Genomic DNA, 17,760 nt, shown 5'->3' on the forward strand with positions numbered 1-17,760 from the left:
GTAGGATTGAAGATAAGACAATTGAGCGTTTGTCTTTCATTTTAGACCACTTGAATAAACAGACTTGTTAAAAGCCCCAGCCCTCATGCAATGTTTATGATGGACCAATAAAAGCAGTTTCCTTGCAAAGATAACAGTCCGAAAGTATTATACTCACGAAGATGAGCTTGTATTTTGTACGATGTTTCAAAACTTCTATGTCAATTGGGAGAGAAAGAGTATGATCCTAGTAACTGGCGTGTTTTTATTGACTCTTCCAAAAGAAGTTTAAAGGCTGTTTTGCTTCATAATACAAAAGTTCTGGCATCCGTACTACTTGCACACTTCACAAAAATTTCTGAAACATACGAGACCTTAAAGTTGGTGCTTGAAAAAATTAAATATCACAAGCACGGGTGGCAAATTTGTGATGATTCGAAGATCATTTGATTGTTGCTGGGACAACAAAAAGGCTATACAAATTTTCCCTGTTTCCTATGCGAATGGTATAGCAGGGCATGGGATAAACATTGGGATACAGTGAATTGGCCAGAAAGGAAATTACAACCAGGATCTAAAAATGTCTTGAATGTAACTCTTATTGACCGTGAAAAAATTCAACTTGCACATCAAATTAGGATTGATGAAAGAGATAAAAGTAGCCTATGCTTCCAATATTTATCCACTAAATTTCCCTCATTATCAGATGCAAAAATCAAAGATTTGATGGACCATAGATTCGTAAACTGATGAATTAAAAAAAAATTTCACGGACACGATAACCAAAATTGAGAAAGAGGCATAGAACGCATTCAAAGATGTAGTGACTAAATTCCTTAGCAACATTAAGGACCCTCAGAAATTGTAAGGAAAATGTTGGTAAAGTTTAAGAAACTCAGTTGTAATATGAGCCTTAAGCTTCATTCCTTAGCTTTGCATCTGGATTATTTCCCTCCAAATTTAGGAACTGTCAGTGAAGAACAAGATGAAAGGTTTCACCAGGATCTCAAAGATGCAGAACGACGCTATCAGGGATGTTGGGATGTGAATACGATTGCCGATTACGGTTGGTCGATTGCACGAGACGACCCTTCTAGAGATCAATTTGTAGACAAGAAAAGTGTTCCACTAGTACTGGTTTCGGCCTATCGTGGCCATCATCAGCTAGTACATAACATTTATAGTCATTTGACAAAATTACAAAGATGTTACGTTAGATCATCCGGATGTCTAATGAAGAATGGAAGTAAAATATATTGCAGTATTGTTATGTTAAAATATTTGTGATTAAAGGGGGTGGTGATGGTTACAATAAACTACAACCTATTTAGTGTACATGGATACGAGTACATTAAACACATTAAAACATATAGGCCACAGTATAAAACACTTGAAAATCATAACACATTAAAACATAGTATATATTTTAAAAACGTCTATTAAAATTTGAGTTCATGTTGTGTAGCACTCATTCTTCAATCTTCTTGTGGTTGTTGTGCTAATGTAGTTGCATTAGATGATCGTCGAGAATGTTCTATGGCTGATATACTTTATATTGATGTGTTGTAAGAACTCTTGTCATTAATTTTTTTTTTTTGAAAATTGAGTACTGTGCAATACAACTATTGATGTACTCCAGTGAGTTTTATATATACTGCGAGACAGGGTTTGGTTTTAGAGCAGTTGGTGGTGGCACCTCTCGTCTATGCACGTTATGTGGTTGTTATCTGTAAGGAATGTCTGGTGTATGTATGAAAATGAAAAGAGTACTTGCTATTGTTGTTGTGGAGGTTGTGTACCGGACAGAAAACATTTTATGTGTTGAAATGGTGTGGATAATAAATACAAGAATTGTAAATACTAATGGCTAGTGCATACGTGGAGGCCACTGCGTAGGCTACTTGGAACCACCGGCAGTGCTAATGCACTACGAGAGACCGACTCATTATGCCTGCCTGGTCATCAGATGATAAAGATGTTGATTTCCATAGGAACCTGAAATTTTGTATACATAATACCAATATAGTTGGTCCGTTATTAGGCATTATTAATTTACCAGCTTGCTCATTCTTGGTTGCCAGCCTAAGGGAATCAACATCTTTATCATCTGATTGCCAGCCAGGCATTAATTTCTGAAAATGAGTCAAAGCCTCTCATAGTGCATTGACACTGCCGGTGGCTCCAAGCAGCCTCCACGGTATGCACTAGCCATGCGTCTTGGTGGGTGTGCTATTTACCAACTTAGCACACTGGGGCTGGTATGAGTTAGCTGGTAAATTAATAATGTCAAATAATGGACCAACTATATTGGTATTTTAAGATGTATGAGACAGAAGAAGTGCCATCTGATTTTTGGCAGAATGTCCTTATACCTATTCCCAAGAAAGCCAGTGCTGACAAGTGTGAAAATTACCGTACCATTACTTTAGTATCTCATGCCTGCAAAATTTTAACATGTATTAATTTACAGACGAATGCAAAGACAAGTTGAAGCTGAGTTGGGAGAAGATCAATTTGGCTTCAGAAGAAATGTAGGAACACGTGAAGCAATCCTGACGTAAAGTCTGATCTTAGAGGATCGAATCAAGAAGGACAAGCCCACGTACATGGCATTCGTAGATCTAGAAAAGGCATTCGATAATGTTGATTGGACCACGCTATTTATGATTCTGAAGATGATAGGGATCAGATACCGAGAACGAAGAATTGTCTACAATCTCTATAAAAATCAGTCTGCAGTGATAAGAATCGAGGCTTTTGAAAAAGAAGCAGCAATCTAGAAAGGAGTGAGGCAAGGTTGCAGAGGGATCAGATACCGAGAACGAAGAATTGTCTACAATCTCTATAAAAATCAGTCTGCAGTGATAAGAATCGAGGCTTTTGAAAAAGAAGCAGCAATCTAGAAAGGAGTGAGGCAAGGTTGCAGTTTGTCCCCCCTCCTTTTCAATGTTTACATAGAACAGGCGATAAAGGTAATCAAAGAGCAATTTGGAAAGGGAATCACAATCCAAGGAGAGGAAATCAAAACCTTGAGATTTGCCAATGATATTGTTATTTTATTTGGGACTGCAGAACATCTCGAGAAGTTGCTGAATTACATAAAATCAGCTTCATGGTCCGTATCGCACTTCAATTGATCTTTTTTCATGAATTATTAAGAAAAGAATATTTATTAGGACAATTTCTCTATGGAATATTGTACAAGTGTTTCCTTGACGACTGCTTTCTATTGTAGAAATAATTTATATATTTTCTCTTGAGTTATTTGTTTGTTTTAATCTTGTCAATCTTATGTTAATTTTAAGGACACTTCCTCTAAAGCATTACTTTGTCAATTTTATACATTTTTCATCTAAACAGTGTTATGTGGCTGAAGATGTTGATAATATACGAAACATGTACCACTTTTGACCATTAAAAATTGCCTTAAGCAATCATTGTATCGACTAGGTGGAAAATAAATACTTAATTGTGAAGTTGCTGAATGGTATGGTCGAAGTCTTGGGTAAAGAGTACAAGATGAAAATGAATAAGTCCAAAACAAAAGTAATGGAGTGCAGTCGAACGAAGGCTGGTAATATTAGATTAGGAAATGAAGTCTTAAAGGAAGTAGATGAATATTGTTACTTGGGTAGTAAAATAACCAACGATGGCAGAAGTAAGGAGGACATAAAATGCAGACTAGCACAAGCAAGGAAGAGCTTTCTTAAGAAAATAAATTTGCTCACTTCAAACATTGATATAGGAATTAAAAAAACGTTTTTGAAGATTTTCACCTGGAGCATGGCATTGTATGGAAGTGAAACATGGACTATAACTAGCTCGGAAAGAAAGAGAATAGAAGCTTCTGAAATATGGTGTTACAGAAGAATGCTGAAGGTGAGATGGATAGATCGAATCACAAATGAAGGGATACAGAATCGAATAGGTGAGAGGAGATCGATTTGGCTAAATTTGACGAGAAGAAGGGACAGAATGATAGGAAACTTCTTTAAGACACCCAGGACTTGTTCAGTTGGCTTTTAAAGGAAGTGTAGGTGGTAAGAATGGTAGCGGTAGACCAGCGTATGAATATGTCAAGCAGATTAGAGCAGATGTAGGATGCAATAGTCATGTAGAAATGAAAAGGTTAGCACAGGATAGGGTGACATGGACGGCTGCATCAAACCAGTCTATGGAATGATGACTCAAACAACAACAACAACAACAACAACAACAGTCCCTGTTAGAAATAATGTTTGAATATTTGTCCTTAAACCACTTAATTAAATATTTAAATCATAATGATGGACATAGGTCCCACCAGGAATTAACCTGGGAGGAGTCCACGTGGCTTTTGTCACCACACGGCTCTGGGCAAATGGGAGTGAAACGCGTCGTTGCTTGTCGTCTGCAACTATAACGTATTGGGTTCAGCAAGAGAACCCAACTTAGCCTCTTTCACTCCAACTCCAGCATGTCCCTGTTAAACCGAGCAACCCAGTGGAAGGTTGGGTAACCAATCCCAGCGGGAAACTGGGTCGGTGAGCCGATCAGTGCTGGTGGCTTCAAGGCTTACAACCTTGATAGTTAAAAACCCGTTACCTTTTAGGTAACCACCATTACGACTCTCGTAATACTCGAAACATGGAGACAAAGAATATTCAGAAATGTACCCCGGGTGGTAAACAATCCACCCCCACACAGTCTGGGGCAAGCAGGTCATCGGATTCTGGGGAACCTGCACCTTCATGCTTCCCACTTCTATCTAATTCTGCTAAAAGACAACCAAAGAGAAACATCGAGTACTTTGCTACAATAAATATAAATTCCCTACTGAAGGTAGGTAAGCTCAAACAAACGCTTGACGTGCTGGAAAAGTACAAGGTTATGATAGCTGCGCTACAAGAGACTCAGTTTACCGACGAGGATACAATAGAGTCCAGAGTGTACAGAATCTACAAGGGGAAACCTGGTGAAAGAGTTATCAAGACACTTCCACAATTTGGTACTGGGTTTGCGGTACACCACAAGATGGTTGACCATATTTTAGATTTCACTTCACCTAACGGAAGGACCTCCACGTTATCCTTCAGGTCTCGTAATAGAGCATACACAATCATAAATTTCCACTCACCCACGAATGACACAAACCGTTCAAACCTGGAAAATGTAGAACAATGCTGGGCCACCTTAGAAGAAACTCTAGATAAGATCCCTTCCCACCATTCCATCAATGCACAAGTCGGTAAGGAGTGGAAGTACCGGAAGATAGTAGGCCATTATCCAGCCCATAAGAGAACAAACAGAAATGGAGAACGTCTCATTGAACTCTGTGACAAGTACAACTTAGTCCTGAAATCAACAGCCTTTAAACGTCTACCTAGAAAGGCCAAAACCTGAAGGAGTCCAAAACCTATGCTTGGTGAATTCCAGTTAGACCATGTTGCTATAGCACGGCAACATCATACGGACATACAGAACGTCAAGGTATTGCGAGGAGCCAACATAGATTCTGAACACTACCTTTTACTTGTAAAGATTAATATGCAACCCTTTAGAAAAACACCAAATCTCCAAAGTAGTCATAAGATACCCAGGTTCAGCACTATGCGACTGCGTGATGAGGATTGTGATTTTCAGGATACCCTCAGGAAGAATACAGAGAAAGAAGGATGGCCTGCCTTACAAAAGGCCTTGCTGGATGCCGCTCAAGAAACTATCCCTGCCTCATCAACCAAAGGCAAACACCCATGGTGGAGTTCAAAGTGTGATGAGGTTATAGAAGAAAGGCGTAAAGCCTGGACTAGGTGGAACCAACATAAAATTGAAGCCAATTATGAAGCCTTCCTCATGCAAAGAAAAGCTACAGCTAACACCATCCACAGTGCCAAGAGAAATTACCTCAGGAGCCTAATGCAACAGGCTGAAAATAATTTTCAGAGAAACAACTCAAGAGACCTGTACAAAGGACTTAAGAAGCAAACGACCCAGTGCACAGTTCCTACCCTCATCCTCCACGGGCCAGATGGTAAACTTCAACTGAACAATAAAGACTGCACCAAAACTCTTGCAGATTATTTCCAGAAGCTACTAAACGCAGAGGAACCTAAAGAAAAGCTTATTTTCCATGAGCCTTCACACAGGAACCCTGATTTTCAACCACCTACGAGAGAAGAAATAAAGAACATTATCGCTGGTCTCAAGAACAACAAGGCTTCAGGTGAAGACGGCATAGTTGCCAAGATGTGGAAACATGCAGATGACCAGTCTTTGCAGAGCATCCATCAAATCATAAAGGACATATGGACAACAGAGTCCCTACCCGAAGGATGGACGTCTGCCGTGATTCATCCCCTTCACAAGAAGGGAAGTAAGACAGACCTCAACAATTATAGAAGTTTTTCCTTGTTACAAATTACCTACAAGATCCTCTCTGTAGCCCTGCTCAACAGAGTCACCACACAGCTAGACTCACAGTTAGGTGAATACCAAGCTGGTTTCCGTAAGACTAGATCTTGTCCAGAACAGATACACAATCTTAAGACAGTTCTCAATTACAAAAACCGAGGTGGACATTCCTGGGTGGTGGTCCTAGTAGATTTTCAGAAAGCTTATGACTCTGTGGACAGAGACACCCTTTTCTCCATACTATGGGAACTTGGTCTGGATGGGAAGACCCTACGATTGGTTCAAGCCACGCTGAGGAACACGACGTCCAAGGTCAGGTTCAGAGGTGAACTATCTGAAAGCTTTCCAATCAGAACAGGAGTTAGACAGCGTGATGGTCTCTCCTGCATTCTCTTCATCTGTGTCCTGGAAAAGATCATTAGAGAATGGAGAACGATGCTACCACCGGGAGCTGGACTGAAGCTTGGGTACAAGAGAGAGAACCTCATTGTCCCGTGCCTAGCCTTTGCCGATGACCTCAGTCTACTGGCAAACAATATAGAGGAGGCTACCTACAACTTAAAGAGTCTTTATTGTGTAGCGGTTAAGACTGGTCTGAAAATCAGCATCCAGAAGACTGAATTTATGACCAATATCAAGGAGGCCCTTTCTACAATTCCTCTCACAGACGCTACCATACGAAAAGTACCTGCAGTTAAGTACTTGGGAGAATGGATCTCTGCGAATCAGAGCGAGAACCCAGCCATAGATGCCAGATGTACTAAGTTTGAAAGGGCTTATCACTCGTGTCATAGTATCTATTCATCTAAGTGCCTCTCCAAGAACCTCAAACTCAGACACTACAACTCGGTAGTCAAACCATCTGTTCTGTATGCTTCTGAGTGCCTTGTAATGGCTAGGAAGGGCCCACTCAGAAAGCTGGAGTTAAAAGAGAGGAAGATCCTGAGGAGGATATTAGGACCAATCAGAGAGGAAGGAGGCACTTACAGAATCCACCATAATGATGAACTGTATGAACACCAGGAGGACATCGTCACATCTATAAGGAAAAGGTGCCTGACCTTTTATGGACACTTGGCCCGTCTGGATTCCAAACGATTCACAGTAACAGGAAGAGGCAAGGCTTCTAAGAACAAATGGATCACGTCAATTAAGTCAGACATGGAACAACTAGATATCCCACTGGGACAAACACATGACCGACTACTGTTCCGTCAAGCCATCCGACACGGAGTTTTCCCAATGTCCCTTACAAGTAAGAAGACTACAGGAACTAAGTGGACCGAGGAGAGAAAGATGGCTCATAGTCAGCAAATGGAGTATTGGAAGAAGAAGAAAGAAACAACTTTACCCAAGAATAGATACGAGCCCCATGGTCCTCAGTAGGCCTAAACGACAAAGAAGAAGAACGATGGACATAATTTCTAGAATCAGTATGAATAAGTGATTCAGGAAAACATATTTTAAAGAAATTGTATGAGAAAAATATTTCAAAATGCAGGCAGGTGTTACGAATATGTACCAGCATGCACAAGGCAACGCTTTACAATTACATAAAGCTTAAGGCAAGAGATGATTTTCCCCTCTTCCTTTCATCATTGTGATGGACGAGAATGATACAAAAATTCAAAAGGACACTCGGAAGGAGTACAATATTAATGCTATTTGCTGACAATATATGCCTGTGGGTGAATCCAATGATCAGATGCAAATAAACGCATGAACAGAAAAGGACACAGCATCTTCAGCATAGTTAAGTCAGAAGGTCTAGTAACAGCATGTGTTTCAACGAGGAGAAACAATTGCATTTCTGGCAGCATAATGCCAGCTAAAATTATACTTACTCGTGAAGTACAAATTACTTCCCTCAGGTTGATATTCATCCAATTATCACAGCTTACTAGATGTCCGTTATAGGTTTCACCATTCTTTAATTCCACCAACTGGAAAAAAAAAAGGTCAATACATCATGCTAAAAAATTTATATAAAAAATATAAATTGTATTAAAAAATACTTAACAGAGTAACAAATGTTACAAAATTATGAGCAACTGCAGAAAGATCTCGACAATGTTATGAGATGGACAGTAGGCAATGGTATGATGATAAACAGGGTTAAAAGTCAGGTTGTGAGTTTCATAAATAGGAAAAGTCCCCTCAGTTTTAATTACTGCATTGATGGGGTGAAAGTTCCTAATGGGGATCACTGTAAGTACCTAGGTGTTAATATAATAAGAGATTATTATAGAGGTCATCACATAAATGGGATACTAAATAAAGGCTACAGATCTCTGCACAGGGTTATGAGGGTATTTAGGGGTTGTAGTAATGATGTAAAGGAGAGGGCATGTAAGTCTCTGGTAAGACCCCAAACAGAGTATGCTTCCAGTGTATGGGATCCTCAGCAGGATTACTTGATTCAAGAACTGGAAAAAATCCAAACAAAAGCAACTTGATTTGTTGTGGGTGATTTCTGACAAAAGAGTAACTGGAAAAAATCCAAACAAAAGCAACTTGATTTGTTGTGGGTGATTTCTGACAAAAGAGTAACGTTACAAAAATGTTGCAAAAGTTGGGCTGGAAAGACTTGGAAGAAAGGAGACAAGCTGCTTGACTAAGCGGTATGTTTGGAGCTGTCAGTGGAGAGATGGCATTGGAATGACATTAGTAGACGAATAAGTTTGAGTGGTGTCTTTAAACGTAGGAAAGATCACAATTTGAAGATAAAGTTGGAATTAAAAAGTACAAATTGAGGCAAATATTCATTTATAGGAAGGGGAGTTAAGGATTGGAATAACTTACCAAGGGAGATGTTCAATAAATTTCCAATTTCTTTGCGATCATTTAAGAAAAGGCTAGGAAAACAACAGATAGGGAATCTGCTACCTGGGCGACTGCCCTAAATGTAGATTAGTGGTGATTGATTGATAACTCTTTACAGAGAAAGAATCAGAATCCACAAGGGATAGGTGCCCTGGAACAAGGACAAGGGGTACTGTACATGATAACACCATTCAAATTTTCACATACAATTTATAGGATAAAATGAGTTTACATATCTTTAATTCTGAATTCCCCTGCCGGACAGCTATCTCTGATGAGGAATACTTTATTGGGCCATCATCATTTCCCCTTATCCAGTTCCTGCCGGGTCGAGGTATTTATGGCACTTCTCCATCTTCCTCTTTCCTTCTACCATTCCCCTTCCACGATCTTGTCCCAGTCTAAATTTAGTCTTCTTATGCCACTCTTCACTGATTCAATCCATCTTCCTCTTGCCCTCGCGCTTTGCCTCCAACATCTGTCTTGGAATTCTATTCTCCTCCATCCTCTTTACATGTCCAAACCACCTTTGTTTACTCTTTTCAACTCTCTCATTTAGCTTTCCTATGCCAACTTCCTTCCTAACATCTTAATTTCTCACTGTCTTTCCTATCTTACTTCTTAGGAATTTCATCTCACTGGCTGGAATTCTACTCTCTTGCCTGCTAGTCAAAGTCCAAGTCTCAGCCACATAAGTCAGTAAGGGTACATAGTACATTTTGTACATTATCTCTTTACTTTACCTTGGTACTTCTTTACTCCAAACAAGTTTTCTTACACTCTGGTAGAATGCATTACCCTGCTGTACCCTCCTGCGAATCTCCATGTCCAATTCACTTCCTATGTATTTAAAGCTGTCCAGAATTTCCAGACTCTGACTCCAATTTTTACAGTGCCCTTTCCCCTCTCGACATCACCATAGTCTTGCTTTTCTCTGAACTGATTTTCATGCCATTTTTCTCAATCTTTATTTGTTCTGTACATCTAGTTGTTGTTGCACTTCTTTCCCCAGATCACATCATCTTTTGTTTCCTTTACAATTTTGTCCAGGACCAGCACTCTCCCCTGTCTTATTCCTAAACCATTCTGTCTTTCCAACTGGGGTCAATACTCTGCTTGCACCATTCCTAACATTTCTCTTCCAAGTCTCTTTTTAACCATGGTTTCCCAAACCTTCTCTCTGGGTACACTTTTCTATATCTATGAAAAGTCATGACCAAATCCTTTCCATATTCCCAGTTCTTTTCCATCAGCTGTCTCATGCTAAAGATTGCATCAACTGTAGATCCTCTCGTAACACTTTGTTTGGGTATACCATACAAATGGCGATTTACTTTTGGCAGTGAATTAAATAAAAGATCTAAACAAATCTCTTTTAAAAATGAAACAGAAATATGAAAATGAACAAAGAAATTAACCAAAACAGGGTTCATAGTGTCTTGGCCTGTGAACTGTTGCTCCCAAGACCGATGATTCCTTTCCTGTCAATCGCAACAATGTCTGGATCCATAAATAGGAATATAATGAGTGAGTAAGACTTTTTATTCTTCTTCTTTCTTGAATTAGACCAAGGTAGTCTTCTTGCCGTGTCAAAGTATTTGTCTTGGGTTTCAATTGGTCCCTCCTTACAGATTGCTCTTGGGATCCTTCTAGGCGTATATCACCGTATCTTGCTTATTTTTTTAATATTTCAATTAACTCAGGTTCGTCGGCCAGTGAATTATATTATTTGTTTTACAACGACGATCCCTTTTCTTCAAGAATCTCCTCTAAATTCTTGTATTTTCTTTCAATATATAGCTCGTTTACCAGTTACGTCTTCACTCTTTTTTTAAGTGAAGTTTTTTAACAATCCCTTCGCTTCTATTTTTTTTGTAAAACAATTCACTTGACTCTCTACTGTCCCGTAGTGCCTTCAATATTTGTCCGTTCCCAGACATGCGTGGCCTTCTATAATATCGCACTACATATATATTCCTTGTATCTCATAGATCGGATGGCCCATACCTTCCTTCGTAGCCATTTTGAAAGCTGTATACGAGATGTAAACGGGCACATTTTGTCCCCTGTCACGGACAAAAATATATTGGTCACAATATATTTTCTCTTTTCTAACTCGAATCGTAAATGTGAGTTTGCATCTCGTATAGATTCTTTGTCATTCCTAGACTGGCTATTCGATTACCAAATATCACTAGATTGATATCGATTCTGTCATTATTGATACTATTTGTCTTCTTTGCCGATAACTGCGTATATAACAGCTGATTTCTTTCTCATGTCCAGTCCAAATGAAACCTTTTTATCATTTCCCCAGCGAATTTCATGATGGTACGTTTGTTATTCATTCTTGGACCTGTTGTTTTTCATGTTCAGATCCCACAGTCTCATTTTCTTGGAAGTAAGGCATTATGCATGTTTCGATATCTACCGTTCAAGCTTACTATCTCATATGCATTGTTTCCTAGCACACGCTCAACTTTATATGGACCATTGTACAACTGTAGGAACTTTGCACATATTTTAGCTGGTGCATTGGATAACGGAGCAGTTTTAATTAAGACGAGATTGCCTTGTTTAAATGGTAATTGAAATTTCTTGTTTCATACCCTTCTTAGCCGCTTCTGTGACTGATTCTTTAGCCTTTCTTGGATCATAACTGTTATTTCTTGCGGATCTGGCTTCTTTTCTAAGTGCATTGTGAATATACTGTCCCAAGTTCTATGCGGGTGTATATTCTTATGGGCTACGCTGGGAATCTGACCGATTGATTGGTTAACGGTATTATTTAAGCTCTTTTCTATGATGTCTAGCATGTCTACCCATTTCCAATGATGTTGGCTGCAGTATATTCTCCCGAATTTGGCAATTTCTTTCATGTATCTTTCTACGGGGTTCGCTGCCGGATGACGCACCGAACACAATGTATGCTTGATACCCTCATTTTTCATTCGCTCACGGAATATTATAGATGTAAACTGCGGTCCTCTATCAGCGAGTATTCTTTTAGGTTATCCCATCTCAGGAAATGCTTTATTAACTAGGCCCCGTATAACTTGTTTAGTATTCGCTCTTTTGAATAGCTCACAACACAGAAATGGGAAAGTTAATATCCACCTTTTCAATACAATATATTACGTGAAGGTTTACATTTAAAACATCACGTTTATTTACATTTGGTACCGGTTTCGACAATGTTTGATGTCATCATCAGCCAGGACAACTATACAAAGATATATTCCATTAATCGTGACTCCTACAGTAATATTACATTAATAGTATTGAATATAAACATGAATATAATTAAAAGTATATACACATATAAGCTGACAGTCAGTGCGATAAAAGATTGTTTTTATAAGGTGTACACCTTAGTATTTTAGTTAAAAAAGAAGAAAGTATTGAAAGTGAAGTATAATAATCGGCTTTTAGTGACATATTTGTCTGTTGAACAGTAAGGTTATGTTTATGAAGGCTTTGTAGCCATGTTTAACATTATAAAAGAAGTAGACACATGCTTAGTTAGAACTGTCGTTTGGCCTTTTCAGCACTTTTATCACATTCTTGTATGGCTGTGCAAGTTTCCAAGAACAACATCAATCCTTTTCATTGCCAAACTGGATTTGAGCAATATCATTTTAGGGTCTAGGGCAGTGAGACCCCTTGCTAAATGTGATTTCTCTCTCAGTTTTTCTAACATGTGATCAAGAGGTTTTTGAATTCATTCTTACAAGTAACCTTTTCTTTTTCAGAACATTAAACTTGTTTGAGTAAGCTCATGGCAGAATAACCAATGTCCACTTTTCTACTGAAAGCAGATAGGCACTATCTAGTAAGTCTAAATATTTTTAACTTTTAGGAAGTTCTTGCTTCAGCTATCTTTTCAGACTTAACAAATCTCATTATGTTTTTCATAAGTTCTTCAAGCGACAAAAAAAGGTAAGGCACCACAGGTTTCTGACTTTGAAATATTCTGAGGAAAGGTTCAACATCTGGCAAGATACTTCTTAAAGCACTTAATTTTGCCTTAAGTAGTGGATTCTTCCCAGCTTCTCTATGGTATTGAAGGTTTTTTTCCAGTGTACTCTTTCACATATTTGTCAATGTAATCATATATTTTAAGAGCTCGATCAACACAGCGTCCATTATCCAACTGTCTTATTGCAGAGAACTTGTAAGGAAATGCAGTGCTTGTTGTCATGTCCAAATATTTAGCACGTCGACCAGGGCTATCTTTAAAAAGACTGTACAGAGACCTGAAAAAAATTACAAAGGTCTCAGTCAATTTTGGAGATCCCAGTTTTCATGGCTCCATTCATATGCCTATATCAAGAAGTGACTTACCCTTGGGGTTTAGCACTTGCAAATGATTTTCAAGTTTTTAAAATAAAACTGAGATTAACATTCGGCCCATCCATTGAGACTTGCAAAATATTTCCTAAAGGTAAGGAGAGTCCATGTATAAACTCATTTCTTAAGTGATCTGCATTTGCCCTGCCTAAAAGTACAATGTTCCTATAGCTTGTTGCAACTTTTTGAAGATTTACATCCCAAAACCTTACACCCAAGTCCATTTGTCCTCTCTGAACAAATTTGTTTAACAATTCATCAAAACAAACAACGTAGTCAAATCACTGCCTGAAGTCATTTTGCAAGCGTTCTTTAAAATATGGGGCTAATCCATTGTTTATAACATAGGAAGCTTTAGTCTTCCCCCATAGTAAAGTTCTGAGCATTTTTACTGTCTGGGAACATTGTTTTAAATGCTGCGGAGGTTTCATCTTTCCAGTGAGAACCTGAAGAGCCCTATTTTATATGAGTAGGTCCATTAGCATGAGAAGTGACTGCTTGTACAACACACTTTACAATATACTCAAGTTGCATCATTTAACAATGTGTCCAACTAACCACTCGCTTTACTGTCTAGCAAACTGCTTGTTAGCCATAGTCATGAGTTTCAAGAAAGCATCCTAGAACTCAAATAAAAATGATTGAAACAAATGATGCAAGGGCACAACAAAAATTATAAAATGTTTTGTACTTCTTGTAAAAACATACCTGAAAAAGAAACAGCCTGAGTTACAGCAGACTAGAGCATAAAAATATCTCCTCAAATCCATCATTGGGGAATTTTCCCCCGACTTTCCAGAACGTGGACACTATGTCTCACGGACTTATTGTTTACACATGTGGGAGAGAATACGAATCACCTCGCATTGTGAACACTCTTTGAGGAAACAAAAATCCAGTGATGTAGGGGAACTTCTTTACACATCAAGCAGAGTTTCGTCCCACTGTGGCAGCCTTGTTCTCTGATTGTGACCCAACTCACCAGCTCCTTCTCTCAATAATAATAAACCTCTTCTCTTTCCAGTACATTTATTTCCTTTCCTTGGTAGCATGTTCCCACTTTCCTTTTACTAGATCTTCTTTCTTTAGAAACAGTTTTCCATCCAAGTTCTCAAGTTGTGCACCTACTTCTTTCTTTTATATCCTACAATCTTCAACATCTTTATATTTCTACTTACCTACCTAATCTTCAGAAGCACCCAGAAGTCAATGTAACTTCATACACGAATATGAATGAAGCTGCAATTCACTGTGACACGTAGAATGTTGTTACGATGCCCGGTAGGGTATACGAGGGACGTGAACAGCGTCAGAGGTCGTGCAGGACACGGAGATGCCACGTACTCGGTGAGACGGTGTTATCGGCACCTGATACATTTTGAAAGAGGCCTTATTATGGGTCTCCATTTGGCCACCTGCAACATTCAGATTTGTAGGGCAGTTTGATGTGACAATGGCCCAACGTTGGACTGCAGGTGAACACGAGGTCAAGGTTCCGGTAGATCATGTCTGACCACCACAAGGGAGGATCGCAGTATTGTGCACCAAGCACATCTGCGCCTGCCATCCAAGAACAAATAACTGACTCGCTGCAACATTCTGTGTCATCCCGGATTATGGAATTACCATCCCAGGTGTGGTGCTGCTGATGAATGGCACTGCATTGTGTTCGGTGATGAATGGCACTGCATTGTGTTCGGTGATGAATGGCAGTTCTGCACTAACCCGGACGACCATCATCTGTATGGCGGGGACCTGTTACTCCTGGAGTCATGGAGTAGGGAGCTCTGAGATACGACGGCTGATAGTGATTGTGGGAACTTTGATGGCACAACGGTATTTACCCCTCATGCAACAGCATCGTGGTGCCATTTTTCAACAGGATAATGCTCATCCACACACGGCACGTGTCTCTATGAACTGTTTGCGTGACGTTGAGGTACTCCCGTGGCTACCAAGATCCCCACCCCGACAGAACATGCGTGGGACCAGCTCGGATGTCAACTCTGTCCCAGTATATCAAGGATCAGTTACAACAGTTGCCTCAGGAGAGGTCCAATCGAATCAGTGCATGCATCCAGGCCAGAAGGGGTGCAATGTCACGTACCCTCTCAACATGTGAAGTTTCATTCTGTTTCCTCCCCCCCTTCAGGCAGTGTACTTTAGGCATCTGTATTCCGTTTTGACCCCTTCATATTTTGTATTCTTGTACTTCTGTCATCATCAGTCACGTCTATTGATTCTTACTTGGTTTTTACATTTCTGTTTTCATCAGCAGCACTACTCATTTAATTTTGTTAGGGCTCACTTCACATACTGGGTCTCTGCATCTCTTCAACTTACCTTTTTATTTATTTGATATCCTTCCACTTCAGACAGCATTTTATGACCACAAAGTTGTGATTGAAATCCATGTCAACTCTCACAAAGTCCTATAAACCAAGAACTCCAGTGTTCTCCCTGGGTGGACTGTCCTGCCGTTATTACAGACCGCCCAGCTAACACAACCTAGATATGTGCTAGTTCCATAATGTTAATATATATCCCAAGTCAATGGGTGTTCCAAATTTAAATACCGTAAAACTGTTTATTTCAAGGACGAATCTTCGTTATTGTCGGAATAATTGCATCAATTACATCGGAGTTTAAAGGTTTAGCTTGACTACACATAGTATTGTGCGGGAGCGGTGCTAGGATTAGTGTGGAATCGCATGCGATTCCGCATGTCACAAATCCGTATGGCACTCCACGGCAACGAAATGGTAAGCCCCAGTGTTACATGATTACGAGTGAACAGTAGAACACTAGAAGTTCAAAATACTCTGTTATGTCTTTGTGATAACAATAAAATAGTTCAACTCTGCAGTTGTGTATCTGTCCGATATTATTAATGCCCGGAGGGGAATAAACTGAAATTTTATCATATCCATTTTTTACACCCTATTTCCCGCCTGGCTACTCGTTCTTGACATCCAGCTGAACGCTGAACAGTTGTGTTCTGTGATTTCTGAACCAAGTGTTAGCGACGACCGAGCAAGTGGCTGTGAGCTTGCATTCGGGAGATTGTGAGACTGTTGGCAGCCCTCAAGATGGTTTTCCGTGGTATCCCATTTTCACACCAAGCACATGCCGGGGCTGTACTTTAGTTAATGACATAGCCACTTCCTAACCATCTCAATTTACATGTCTTAGCATATCCTTTCAATATCTTCATTATCTGCAGAACTGGCAGGCATGTAGATTGGTTTCTACTTTGATGATATTACCTCGACAATGACTATCCATTTGCTACCCTGTTCATAGTAATTTACTTCTCTTACTTTTATTTTGCTATTCTTCAAACATCATTTCTTCAACTAGATTCTGTATTACTGGTAATTCTCTTCCTGACTGACCTATCTCCATCAGTTATACCATCTAACTTTTAGTCCAACTTCCCTTCCAAATTCCCAAACCTATCAAAACAGTTCAGAATTGTCACATTTCATGTCTCCAAATTACAAAAATCGGCACTCATTTTACCAAGCATCATCATTTCTCTTGTAGTCCCCACCCAGAGACCAATAGAGGGGACCATCTTAATCCTGAAATATTTTATCTGGAAGAAATTTATCATCGCTACATCATGGAAAACTGTCATCAAGAGTTACAGTTTTAGTTTCCCCATTGCTTTCAGCCATGCAGTAGTGTCAACCTTGCTAAGCCATGTTGGATAACATTACAAGACCATTTTGTTACCAAACAAGGTCATGTATCATACAAATCCAAACGTCACGGCACTACAGTCCTGGAATTTGGTGTACCAAGCGACCACTGCTACAGATTATCAGGTGACACATGGTCAGTGCAAAGAGTCCTCATGGCTTTATAGACTGACGTGACTAACATGCTGAGTGGATCTCGAACCAGGCTCAGCACCCGTAGACCATGGACCCAGCTGCAGATGAAGAAACTCGTGTCCTCACCCAAAGGTGGTGCAGCTCTTTTCAGACACAGGTGAGCTGCATCTACCGTTTCAACCACGTACTAGCCCTCCTGACAGTACTGGTAAACAAACCCAGGCCCCTGAGGACAGCAGCTGTTACACTATGGACGTAGACATAATAATCATCTGATTTCAGTTACCATGAGCAGGCACCTCATTTAGACTCCTGCATGTAAAGTTTGATGTTTTATTGTACTCTACCAGATGGCAGAACAACTACTACTCTACTGGAT

The 17,760-nt window shown here is 39.6% G+C and overlaps 1 protein-coding gene across 2 annotated transcripts in view; it reads right to left on the minus strand.

Moving 5' to 3' along the window:
* The window catches only part of LOC136882818 (U6 snRNA-associated Sm-like protein LSm4), a 79,741-nt gene that overhangs the window by 52,422 nt on the left and 9,559 nt on the right, over positions 1-17,760 (minus strand). For both annotated transcript variants that reach the window (XM_068225702.1, XM_068225701.1), the window contains exon 3: positions 8,214-8,312. In XM_068225702.1, the coding sequence (XP_068081803.1) occupies positions 8,214-8,312 (99 nt within the window). The remainder of the gene's footprint in view (positions 1-8,213; positions 8,313-17,760) is intronic.

The sequence above is a fragment of the Anabrus simplex genome, chromosome 1 (genome assembly GCF_040414725.1).
Source record: "Anabrus simplex isolate iqAnaSimp1 chromosome 1, ASM4041472v1, whole genome shotgun sequence".
NCBI classification, from domain to species: Eukaryota; Metazoa; Arthropoda; class Insecta; order Orthoptera; family Tettigoniidae; genus Anabrus; species Anabrus simplex.